At 49.4% G+C, this 12,036-nt stretch overlaps 4 protein-coding genes across 4 annotated transcripts; 3 read left to right on the forward strand and 1 right to left on the reverse strand.

The window, feature by feature from the left end:
- Positions 1–1,132: 1,132 nt before the first annotated feature.
- FTJAE_2585 (uncharacterized protein) lies at positions 1,133–3,774 on the forward strand (the record flags this gene model as incomplete). The annotated part of the gene is made up of 8 exons (XM_037348794.1): positions 1,133–1,232; positions 1,292–1,555; positions 1,612–1,852; positions 1,911–2,198; positions 2,250–2,501; positions 2,550–3,443; positions 3,498–3,616; positions 3,677–3,774. The coding sequence occupies 8 exons, from the start codon at positions 1,133–1,135 to the stop codon at positions 3,772–3,774; spliced, it is 2,256 nt and encodes a 751-aa protein (XP_037210342.1).
- Positions 3,775–4,455: 681 nt separating this feature from the next.
- On the reverse strand, positions 4,456–6,149 carry FTJAE_2586 (RIO kinase 1; the record flags this gene model as incomplete). The annotated part of the gene is made up of 2 exons (XM_037348795.1): positions 4,456–4,563; positions 4,623–6,149. 2 exons carry the CDS (start codon positions 6,147–6,149, stop codon positions 4,456–4,458), a joined length of 1,635 nt encoding a protein of 544 aa, XP_037210343.1.
- A 1,806-nt stretch (positions 6,150–7,955) lies between these two features.
- On the forward strand, positions 7,956–9,611 carry FTJAE_2587 (uncharacterized protein; the record flags this gene model as incomplete). Its single annotated transcript, XM_037348796.1, has 3 exons — positions 7,956–8,511; positions 8,560–8,683; positions 8,732–9,611. The coding sequence occupies 3 exons, from the start codon at positions 7,956–7,958 to the stop codon at positions 9,609–9,611; spliced, it is 1,560 nt and encodes a 519-aa protein (XP_037210344.1).
- Positions 9,612–10,227: 616 nt separating this feature from the next.
- Positions 10,228–11,229, forward strand: FTJAE_2588 (uncharacterized protein; the record flags this gene model as incomplete). Its single annotated transcript, XM_037348797.1, has 1 exon — positions 10,228–11,229. One exon carries the CDS (start codon positions 10,228–10,230, stop codon positions 11,227–11,229), a length of 1,002 nt encoding a protein of 333 aa, XP_037210345.1.
- Between the last annotated feature and the right edge of the window lie 807 nt (positions 11,230–12,036).

Raw genomic sequence — 12,036 nt, forward strand, 5'->3', positions numbered from 1 at the left:
ACCGGCGCTGTAAGCCAGGAATGAGAGTCAAAACGGTTGAAACAGTCAAATGAGTGAATGAGGAATCTGTGATGCGAGCATGAGGGCAGAGCCTAGAGTCAAGTAAAATTAGCGCGCGACAATTGAGGGCGGGAGATGCGCTCAGCTTGCGCTGGGCTGCGCAGAGGCTCAGCCAGGCAGATCTGCAGGCCGTACGATTGTGATTGAAGCGTCCCTTAACAAACGGGATACTTCATAGATGCGCTTGAGTTTTGAGCTCGTTGTCGAAAGCTTTCAAACGGCTGCAACGGTTTCTGGTCCTGAAAGACGGCAGTTGTTCGTTGCAGCAAAACAGCTCTATTCAGCAAATCAATACACAGCCTCGTGAACCAAATCGAGTCCAATGCCTGATCATGCAAGAACAAATTGGTTATCACAAAAATATGGTGATTGGACAGGGGAGCATGGGCGAGCGCAGATGTTGGAGAGAAGTTAAGGAGCTTGAGACAGGCAGTGAATGGGAGGCCCCCACGCAAAAGAAACAGAGAGACGAGACAGCAAAAAAGGACGAGAGATAAGGCGATTCATGGTAGATTGAAACTGCATTGATTGAGTGCTAATAGGGACTGTCGATAATAGGGAAAATGAAGCTGAACATGATAGACAAACTGACGATTGATTCATGTTCTCTCTTGTCTCTTTACCCTAGAGACGATATCATGCGGTGACTGGCTGTGGCTTGCCTTGCCTCACGGATTCGGCCTCAGTTTATCCGACCGGTGGCTTCGGGATGTCGGTACCCATACTGGTCTCGTGCCCACTCAACAACCAACCATAGAGACAAGAGACAATCGACAGAGAGAATCGAAAGGTCAAAAGATCAGCCGCCAAGTACATACATTCTTCCCCTTCTTTATTACCTTATTAATACCAGCCCAGCCCGATCCTAAACTAGAACCCAATTCGAAAAGCCGAACCGGCCCCGCTCGTCAGCACCGCAAAGCTTCCCCTCTCTTATCGCTATCGCATGGGAGACTCTCGGAGTTCGGCATTCGTAAACCCTCATCTGCAATCATAACATCACATCGCAATTGCTATCGCGACCTTTGTTTGGCTCCACGGCTCGTCTCTGAGCCCATATCCCCGATTCACCATGGCTGAGAACCCTAGTCCAGATGAGCGGGTAGCCATTGATGACCTGACCCCAGAGGAGGCCAATCGAATCATACATTCCCATCGCAAGGTTCGCTACGGTAAGACACTGTTGTGAATAACCTCAATTGGGGAATTCCGTGGCTCATCATCACGTTAGGTACTGCATGCTGGCCCTGTCGCCAGAGAAAAGTCAAGTGCGACAACAAACAACCTTGTGAGAACTGCGTCAAGAGAGAGCATCCAAGACTATGTTCCTATAAACCCAACCGCTCATCAACCTCAAAGCCATCGGGCTCTGGTGCACCTTCAGAAGCAAGTCAAGGCATCGCCAGTCGCAAAAGGACACTCTCATTCTCAGAGGCTCCTCGCGACGAGGGAGTGCGCAAGGTTGAGCGACAGGACAGTTGGCCGCGCACCCTTGGTGAGTGTCCGATATCCGGGTCATGCCACTGTTCATACGACTAATAAACAACACAGCAAGCATCGATGAGCCTGAAGTCGCAGCAGACCGTTACGTCGGGCAGAACAGTATTCCTGCTCTACTGCGCGAGCAATCTTCACCCGTTCACAAAGGCGATGGTCTTGACATTCGACAAGACATGAGGTCCATTCTCGGCTTGGACACATCGGCGCCTTTCCCGCTGATGTCGTCGCATCACCTCCAGAAACTGACACAGGATATATCAACTGAATTGCCCTCCGACCGCGAGGTTATGAAGTGAGTATTCGCCTTTGTCCTCTGCTGTGGCGAGACCGTAAGCTGACGAGCCATTCAGGCTGTTCCGCACGTACAAGGAAATACCTCAGCCTTTTTGGGGATTCGTTATGGACATTGATGACCTCGAGGCCAAGCTCATGACCTACTTGGAAGATCGATCACGAAATGCGACAAGCGGCAGCAAATCCACCAAACCCGTTACAGCATCATGGCTAGCAATACTCTTTGCTGTTTTGGCCGTCGGATCGCAATACCACGAATCGCCATACCATATCCGTACCCGAGACTCTCAGCGCTTCATTCAGATATCATTTCACTTCCTCCGACTGGGCAACTTTCTTCTTCGGTAATGCAGCCTGCCAACTTGGACAACTTGGACTGACATGACACATCGCAGACCTTCTTTTGACTCTATCCAAGCTCTTCTTCTAACGTGTTTCGTTCTTCTGAATGATATGAAGGCTGAAGCATCATGGGCGCTGATGGGATTGACATGCCGCCTCGCTCAATCGCTAGGTCTGCACAGAACACCACGTAACGAGAGCCGCGACTGTACACCGCCAAACACCCAATCGAAAGAGATGGTGAGAAGAAGACTATGGTGGAGCGTTGTGTGGCACGACACCTTGACGTCGCTATCCTTTGATAGGTGAGTATTGAGTATTGCATGTTGATGGCTCACCTCTAACGTTGTTAGATCTCCAATGACCAACTTCCCATGCTGTCCGATCCCCGTCATGGCGCCGACACCAAATGGCAACTACTCATACCTCGAAACAATGTACCATCTCATGGAAATCATTTCTCGTCGCCTCAACCCCGACGACATGATGAGTGCTTCATACGCCCAAATCATCGACGACTGTGAAGCCGTAGAGACCCTCCGAAGCCGCACCGCACCACAACTACGAAACAAAGAAATCTGCAAGACAGCCCTCGACCGTCTGCAACACTATGCAATCCGCCTCCACACATCATTTGTCATCTCCGTCGCATGTCGTCCAGCGCTCCGAAAAGACAGCGAATTCGAACCTGAGCAGCGAAAGACGCTAGCAGATCGCTGCAAAGACAACCTAACCGAAACCGTCAGGATGTTCCTCGCCATGCACCAGCTCTCCTCCATCCCAACGCGCAGCTGGGCCTTTACGTACCACGGCCTATCATCAGCGCTGCTCCTCGGCATACTATGTGAGACAAAGACGGATCCAGAGGTTCGGCAGTTACAGGGGGATCTCATCGCCGCCCTCTCTGCCACTGCTGCCAAGGACGTTAGCTCCCCCGAGCCGCATGTCATGACCACCGACAAGGACATTGAGCTCTCGGGCCCACTGTACCGCGCCCTCACGGCCCTCAAGAACATTTACGACCATGGCTCTATAGTCCCGTCACATCTCAAGAAAGAGGGCGACGCCTCTGCCGCCGGCAGCGGGAGCCGGACGCCGCTTAACCCCTTTGGAAACCCAGGCCAACTTCCCGGAAATGGCAATTCAATGTTTCGCAACATTTCCCAGAGCGCGGACCCCAGGGAGGACGCAGCGCTTGCTATGGCTGAGATGCAAAACGGAGGAGCTTCGATCCAAGACTTTCCAGGGTCAGTATCCTATTCTCCCCAATTTGGTGTGAACGTTTCTAAGTGTGTGTCTAGTCTTGCGTACGGTCAGCAGATGCCAAACGGCAACCTGAATCTGGACAGCATGAACGCCATGAACGTCGATCCTACGCAATACATGGCTCCCATGGACCTCTACGAATCTATCTGGGGTGGTATGTCATTTCCTATCTGTCATATTTCTCTTGGCAGGCTCAAAAACTAACTTGCCACAGAATCGCCGGACCCGTGGAACACGGGAATGGACTCGTTGAACTTTGACTTCCTAGCCCAGCCACCGCCCGGCCAACCTCAGCAGCAGTTCTACTTTTGAACATGACCAGTCCTGTTACGGTATCATCTGCCGGCTGACGAGCCTGACAGGAGGAAGAAATTTGAGATATTTTGATTAGATTGAGATTGTACGTTATCATGTAATGGCGTCAAAAGGGGAGGGCCAACGTTTTGACTTTTTTACTATTTGAGTTGTAAAAAACACAACTGAGCGATAAAACTAGGGCTTTCATACATAATATTCAAGTCGTTACTCTTTTTTCCGGTGTGCTTAAACCCCCCAAAAACCGAGGTCAGCCAAGCCTCATCCGGAGCTGAGAACCCTTTTCCATACCGTTCCGTCACGGGAAGGGAAGGGGAGGCAAAAAAAAAAATACAAATCGTCAGAGCTCTCTTTGATCGTTCAAAACGGGACCCCACGCAAAGGCAGGGAACGTTCAGATCGCCGCGGGAGCCAAAAGAACCGGAGGTTACACAGACTCCCAGGGGGGAATTGCTAAACCGTCTCGGCGGTGACATCTCCGGGCGACGAATCAATGTCTTCATCATTCGATTGCAGTTTGCCTAAGGGAGGGAAGGGGGGGTTTGATATAAGCTTTTCGTGTTATTCCTCCTTCGGGCAAAGGGGGGACCTGACCCTGCGTCTCGACACAACGGTCCCTTGCCCGGAACGGGGGGAGGAAAGCGAATAAGGAATCGCCAAGAGTGAAGGTGTTTATGTCTATTTCTTGCGACGGGATGATGTGGCGACGATCTTCTTCTTTAGGTGCTTGGGCATCTTCTCCTTGCGCTTCTCGCGCTTAGCTTCCTTGACGGCTTGTTTATGGGCCTAGGGAAGTTATTGGTCAGTTAAGTTCCTTCGAGGAGAATGGGTGTTGGGATACAAACCTTCTTCTCATCCTTGTCCTCGAAGCGACGGCCGCGGGGAGGACCCTTTTCGAAGTTGGCCTCGTCGTTGGAGTCACCTGAGAGAGATGCGCCTTCGTCGTCAGAGTCGGATGTAGAACCTTGCTCCTCTTCGCCATCTTCACTGTCCTTCTTGGGAGCGATGACCTGGTCTGCCAGTAGATTACTGTAGACAAGGTCGTTACCTTCACCTTGTGTCACCTTCTGAGCATCCTTCTCAATATCGTAGACTTGTTCTAATGTCTGAGGAATGTACTGATTTCTGAACACCTCGTTGTCAACCTCAATCTGAGCAGCTTGGTCTTCACTCGTATCAGCGCGAGTCTCGTACAGAGTCTCGATCGCCTTGGCCATTTCTGGCTCTTCTACAGGACCCTCAGGGGTAGTGATGAAGTTGAAGATGGCGCGGTCAGCAAGCGTATCAACGCCCTTGCGTCTAAAAAAGTCACCCACGTTCTTGATATCCATACGCAGGAACTCAAGAGAGCGAGGATGATCAGGCTCCACACTCTGCGACACATCAATGATGTACAGCTTCTCCTTGTGGTATAGAATGTTGTACTCGCTCAGATCGGCGTGCACAAGACGGCAGACCTGATAGATTCGGCGCATGATGCCAAGCAGCTGGACATAAAGCTTATACCACTGCTGATCGACATCGTCGCCCGTCAGAGTAGCGTCACGGAGGCGAGGATACGCCCAGCCCTTGCGGTCGCCGAGGAAGCCCATGACGAGGACGTGAAGCTTGAGGCTGATGGGCTCCGGGCAGGGAATACCAGCCGTGTAGATCCTTCGCAAGTTACGGAACTCCTTCTCCGCCCAGAGTTTAACCATCTTCCTGTTGTTTCCCTTGTCGAAGCCACCCTTGAAACGGTGCTCACCGGTGATGTAACGCTCTCTGTCCTTGAAGCTGAGGATGGCTGTCTTGTAGACCTTGATAGCCCTCTGGGTAGCCTCGCCGGTTTGATCATCGTGGAGGACGGCGCCGTAGACGTTGGCTTCTTTACCGGTGCTGATAGCACCGTGGACCTCGCTAACGAAGCCACGGTTGATCATCTGCAGGAGAATCATGCGGGTGCGCTGGTCGAGGACTTGTTCGCTTGTGGCGCGGTCGGCCTTGTCCTTGTCCTTCTCGACATCTTGCTTGACAGTGTCGAGACGAAGCTTGGCGGCGTGTTTTGATAGGGCGGATACTTGATCGTCGACGCTGGCAAAGGTATTCGCAGTAGGTTTCTGCTGATTCGAGCGAGCAGCGGCGCCGTCGGCATTGCGCTGTCGGTTATAAGATTTGGTCAAGTCGCCCGCATCAGCGGACCACTCATTATCGTCGAAATCCTCCTCGAAGATATCGTCAAAGTCATTATCGTCTTCTTGCTCGACAAGAGCAGCACCGTCGTCTTTCTGGGTCTGGAGTTCGCGGGGTATTTCTTCTGTCTGTTCGTAGCCCTGGTTGGCTGTGTATTGGTAGGGAGGCTCGTGAGGAGCAGCAGGTCCTGGCGCGGGATCCATGGTGAATAATTTGCAATGGGAATTAGCGAGATTGCAAAATATGTCGGTTATGTTGGCGAAAACAAATTCGATGAAGGCGTTGTGGAATTTTTGTGCAACCTTGTTTGTTACCGCGGGGTTCAAAAAAAACGTTATCTTATCAGTGGATGTGTCTACCAGGGTTCACTCTAACGTTGTAAGACGATTCTTGGCGGATTGAGAACTGTGATTGAATTATTTATATCGAATTTTGTCTAATTTTTCTCAATTTCTGTCCAGGCAGATTAATCATTTTTACTCATACTGATGGTCTGAATAGTCTCAATTTCCCTTCTGCCTGATGTTTTCTTCTTCGAGGGAACTGTCAGTGGAGATGCCACTGTATTTAGTGAGTCATGGAGGGGTAATTTTCAGTGGACGAGTCATGAGATGAGCCATCGATGATGACTTCACATTGAACCTCCACTGCCTTTGTCATCAGTCTAATAAAATACGAAAAGAGAAGCACGATGACTACCAGAGTAAATGACTGCAATCATCATTGCATTAGTATCATTAGGCCTAAAGCAGAAAAGCACAGACATGACTGTTGAATGTAAAATTAGAACGTGACGACGCATCTGTTTACAGTAATTCAACGAAAAAACTTGAATGAGAGACTTGATTGGACCTCTTAGTCTACTGAAAAGTCAAGAGCCTCAAAGCGGAAGGGACCGAGCCTTTGTTGAGCATTGACCAATGACTGCCACTTTACTTTCTTCGGAGCATTTCCCCCAGAATCGCAAGAGACGGCTTGAGCATCGTTTCAAACCTCAACACCACCGCTAACATCGCCATATCGAGTCAGTGCATTCCCGCTCTCCGACAGCTCAAGCCATAACCATCTCTAGTAGACACTAAGATGACGTTATTTACGGCACCACGGAACCGACAAACTGGGATACGGCCCGGATGAGAGATTTCCGTTTAAGAGTTGTCGGTCTATGATTTGGAAGATGATGAACGAGGATGGACCACAAGATGTTGCTGCCATAGTATGACCTAGACGCCATCTACGACAGATGTACGAAAAATGCAGGAACAGCACTGGGCATGACCTAAATCGAATCGACCAAGACAGAAACAACGACATTGTTGTAGATCTAATGATCTGTCACTGATGATCATCAAGGGTTCTCTCATCATACCCTTCCCAACTTGTTCACCTGGTCCGACGATCGTCGCACCAAAAAAGTCTCAAAGCAATCGTTTTTGTCAATGTTAAAATAAACCGACACTTGGCCGATAGACACGCACACACAAGACCCTGACAACAGTCATTTGTGGCGCACGCCTTCAACGTCAAGATGGGGACCCCTTTACGACAAACACAGACAAATCAGACGCAGGAACCAGGAACCAAGAACCAAGAGCGGACATTTTGGGTCATGTCTCGGTCATGGCTGCTCTCCCGTACTCGTGGCATTCATTCTAGGGTCTAAAATGTCTAGTCCCAAGGCCCCGGAATGCAGATGCCAGGCCATACCATACTCGATCCAGATACATTCCACCCAGAACCACCCTCTTCACGGGCCACATTCCCACATTCCACATTAAGCTCTCCAGCATGGCTTCACTTAGCTCCAGGCTTGCCCAGAATGCCATGCTATGGATCTCGAAGTGCCTGGAAAATAGCGTTTGCCCTCGATCCGGCACACTCAGCCCGCCTCTCACAATGGGATGGTTCGCTGCTCCCATTGTCTTGAAATATGAGGTCCGGCCCCCCATCCTCCTGATACATCCCCATCTCACGATCACTACTATCTCTCACCTACCCCATCATTCACGATGAAATTCAGCACGGTTTCCTTTCTCCTCCTCGCCGGCTGTAGTACGGGTATTCCTCATGAAATCCGTGGCGATGTCTACGAGGTTAAGAATCCCTTCTCGCCTAATGCTGTTGACCCTGGGGTTGAAGGTGTGAAGGGTCTACAAGACCGGGATATAAAACCCAGGGGTGTAACCGACAATGACCCTTTAAAGGCGCGTGGAGATGTCTATGAGGTCAAGAATCCCTTTTCACCCAATGCTGTTGATCCAGAGGTTGAAGGAGTTAAAGGCCTTCAAAAGCGGGGCATTGATCCCGAGGAACAAGAAGAGGCGGAACTTGGCAAGTCGCTACGAGGTCGAGCTATCGATCATGAGAATGACCCCGACTCGGCTCACCTCAAGCCTCGAGCTGGCGGGGAAAAGGTCAAGATGGACCAACTCACCAACACAAACTACAAGAAGCCTCATGCCGAGATTGCCCTTATTCAGGCATACAACAAATACAACAAGCCTTTACCCGAAAAGCTCAAGAAGATTGCTCAAAATGAGGCTGCCCTCGTCAACAACAAGCTTGGTTAGTCTCGTCACACGGGTTAATGAACACGACTAACACTTGTGCTAGGAATGAAGGGTACTGCTTCTGCAACACCACCCCAGTACTACGATTCACAGTATGTAGTTCCTGTCAAGATTGGTACTCCAGCTCAACAAACATACCTGAACTTTGATACTGGCTCATCTGATCTGTAAGTTGTCTGTCTTTGGTTAAGAAGGTTCGTTGCTAACTGTCGTAGCTGGGTGTTTTCTACAGACACATATCAACCTGACCAAGCCGGTCATATTCTCTACAAGCCAGACAAGTCATCAACTTCCAAGCGACTAAATGGTCAGACTTGGAGTATTAAGTACGGTGATGGCACTGGTGCCAGTGGCATCGTCTACACCGACAAGGTCCAAGTCGGAAAGACCTATGTCAACAAGCAGGCCGTTGAGTCTGCTACTGAAGTCTCGGATGGTATCGCTGCAGACAAGTTCTCGCACGGCATCATGGGTCTCGCCATGTCAAGCTTAAACACTGTCCGACCTACGCCTCAAAAAACCTACTTCCAGAACGTGCAGGACGCTCTAGCAGTCCCAGTCTTTACCGCCAATCTGCAGAAGGGCAAGGCTGGAAACTACAACTTTGGATACATCGACCAGGGTGAGTATTACGGAAGCATTCAGTTCGCCAAGGTCACGAAGAACAGTCCCTGGTGGCAGCTCAACATTGAGGGTTTCCGCGTCGCTCAGGGTGCACCGTGGCACAAGTACAATTACTCAGCCATCGTCGATACTGGCACCACCCTCCTTCTTCTGCCCAGCTACCTTGTCAACTTCTACTACAAGAAGGTCAAGGGCGCTTACGTCGACCAAGACTATGGTGTTTGGGTGTTTCCCTGCTCAGCGAAGCTTCCTAGCTTCTACTTTGGCTTCGGCAGCTACCGCGGCAAAGTCCCCGGAAACTACATCAACTACGGCCGTCTCACCACTACCGTCTGCTACGGTGGTATTCAGAGCTCCGACGGTATTGGATTCGCCATTCTGGGCGACATCCTCCTCAAGGCGCAGTTTGTCGTCTTCGACCTCAAGGGTCAACGTGTTGGATTCGCCAACAAACTCACAGTCACGTCATAAGGCCATTTCATCTTGAAGCACTGTTCTTTCGTGACCCTCATTCACTACTTTAGCTAGACTACTATCATTTTCATAGAGTTGTGAAATCATCATTGTTTTTTGGGAAGCGTGGGCGTTCTTGTTGGGTAAATCGGTGCCTGCATTTACTACCATATAGCTCAAAGTTTAATAAAAAGTCAACCAGGCCTTTTTCGTATTGGATTTGCATATTAAAGAATGAAACAAACTCCCCTAGAATTCCGCATTTGTCATGTTTGCCCCTGGCTCCGAAAATATGGCTTGACGATGGAATTCGATTATTCAGCTGCCGGATATTGAATGAGTGGTGTGGATCATGGACCAACAAGGACCTTGGCATTTACTGACGATGTGAGTTTATTGTTCTTACAAATACAATAATAAAATCTGGAATAACTTCATGGTCTCGGAGTTTGCATATGGAGATAGAGCATTGCTTACACCCTACGCCAAGGCTATTCGTTCACCCCGCGTTAAGGCTCCGCCAAGATGCAGATCCAGCCTCATTCTCGTCCCTTCGAAATGTAGCATTCACGACGTAATCATCATGCATCGCAGAATTAAACTATAGCCTAAAATACCGTTACTTCCTCTAAATATGACGCCCGATGCGCCTCTTGAACTCTCCATCGAGAACTTGCAAGCCCTCAATCGTCTCAACGATCCTTCCATACCAGTACCTATGACGCCGCAAAACATCCTCATCCTCGGCGCTGGGGAACTAGGCCTCTCTGTCCTTGAGGCTCTGACCTCACACCCCAAGCGTCAACGCTATTCCGTTCTTCTGCGTCAAGCAACGCTTGACTCTGCTGCTCCTGAGAAGAAGAAACTAGTACAGCGCATTCGTGCCCTCAACGCTGGTTTTGAAGCAGCTGATGTCGTCAACGCGAGCGTTGAAGAACTAGCGTCCATCTTTGAGAAATACGATGTTGTTGTTTCGTGTAATGGCATGGGCTTACCGTCTGGAACGCAGCTCAAGCTCTCAGACGCTGTGCTTAAAGCGGGCGTTAAGAGATACTTTCCCTGGCAGTTTGGGATGGACTATGATACTATCGGGGAGGGAAGTTCACAGGACCTGTTTGACGAGCAGTTACAAGTCCGGAAGAAATTAAGAGCGCAGAGGGATGTTGATTGGACAATTGTGTCGACTGGACTGTTCATGAGCTTTCTGTTCCTCCCAGACTTTGGGGTCGTTGATATCGGGAATAAGATCGTCAGAGCATTGGGGAGCTGGGATAACAGAATCACACTCACGACACCAACTGACATCGGGCGCGTCACGGCAGATATAATCCTCGATCCGCGGGGTATATCGCACCAGGTTGTGTACACAGCGGGTGATACTATATCCTACGGCGAACTGGCAGATTTACTAGATGAGCATTTTGGGACCGAGTTTAAGCGCGAGGTGTGGGATCTGGAGGAGTTGAAGAGGCAGATGGAGATGGAGCCGAGCACGATGGTCAAGTATAGGGATACGTTTGCGCAGGGCCGTGGGGTAGCGTGGGATAAGAGTGGGAGTGTTAATGAGGAGAGGGGGATTGAGATGGTTGATGTGAGGAAGTATCTGGAGGGAATGGATGTCAAGTCAGATGAGTGAGTGATGATAGGTGTTCTGAAGAGGAAGATGAGTGGTGAGTGTTACCCTACGGTTATGTGAGTGTCTGCTTTGGGCGTTGCACATTCACCTTGTGCTTTGTATGAGGGTAACAGCGGTTAGAGAAAATGCAATATTGATCCAGAGCTGAAAAGCAGTTAATCACAAGATTTGAGAGCAATGTCGACATACAGTAACTTACAGTGTGAGTTGAGTGCATCACAACGTTTACTCCCGGCTCGTCCGTCCAGCCGCCGTAACATCCGGGTGTTATCGGGATATCCTCATTGGGGAAATGTCTTATCACCCCGTAAACAGGCTCCTCCAACAGAAACCGTCTTATCTTGCACCGTGATCCTATCTCATCGTTATCGTTGGTTAACCCAGCAAGCCCAGTTCTCAAAACCGAAAACAGCTCCACGGCGATCAAACATTCTCGTCGTCACCCGCATTGAGCCAGTAACATCATCCGTGATTCCCTGTTTCTTCATCCATGTATTTTTGGTCATCGGGCAAGAAAAGAACCTTGGTAGAATACACTTCCTTCTAGGCAGCTCTAGGTATCAATGCACTATAACCACAGCGTCTCTTGTTTAACCGAATTGAGTGATTGTGTTGCTTGTTATGTCTATCTTCTCTTCTAGCAGTTTATTACCCCTCTTTTAGCCTTCTTTAAGTTATATAATTAGCATTATCCTCCTCTAAGGCTTATTTAAGTTAAACTACTTATAGTATTATATAATATATCTTAATTATATAATACTACTAGTTTAATAACTGTTATATTATTTTATATTAAACTAATAGTAT

This window comes from Fusarium tjaetaba (genome assembly GCF_013396195.1).
Source record: "Fusarium tjaetaba strain NRRL 66243 chromosome Unknown NRRL66243_c0000050, whole genome shotgun sequence".
NCBI lineage: Eukaryota > Fungi > Ascomycota > Sordariomycetes > Hypocreales > Nectriaceae > Fusarium > Fusarium tjaetaba.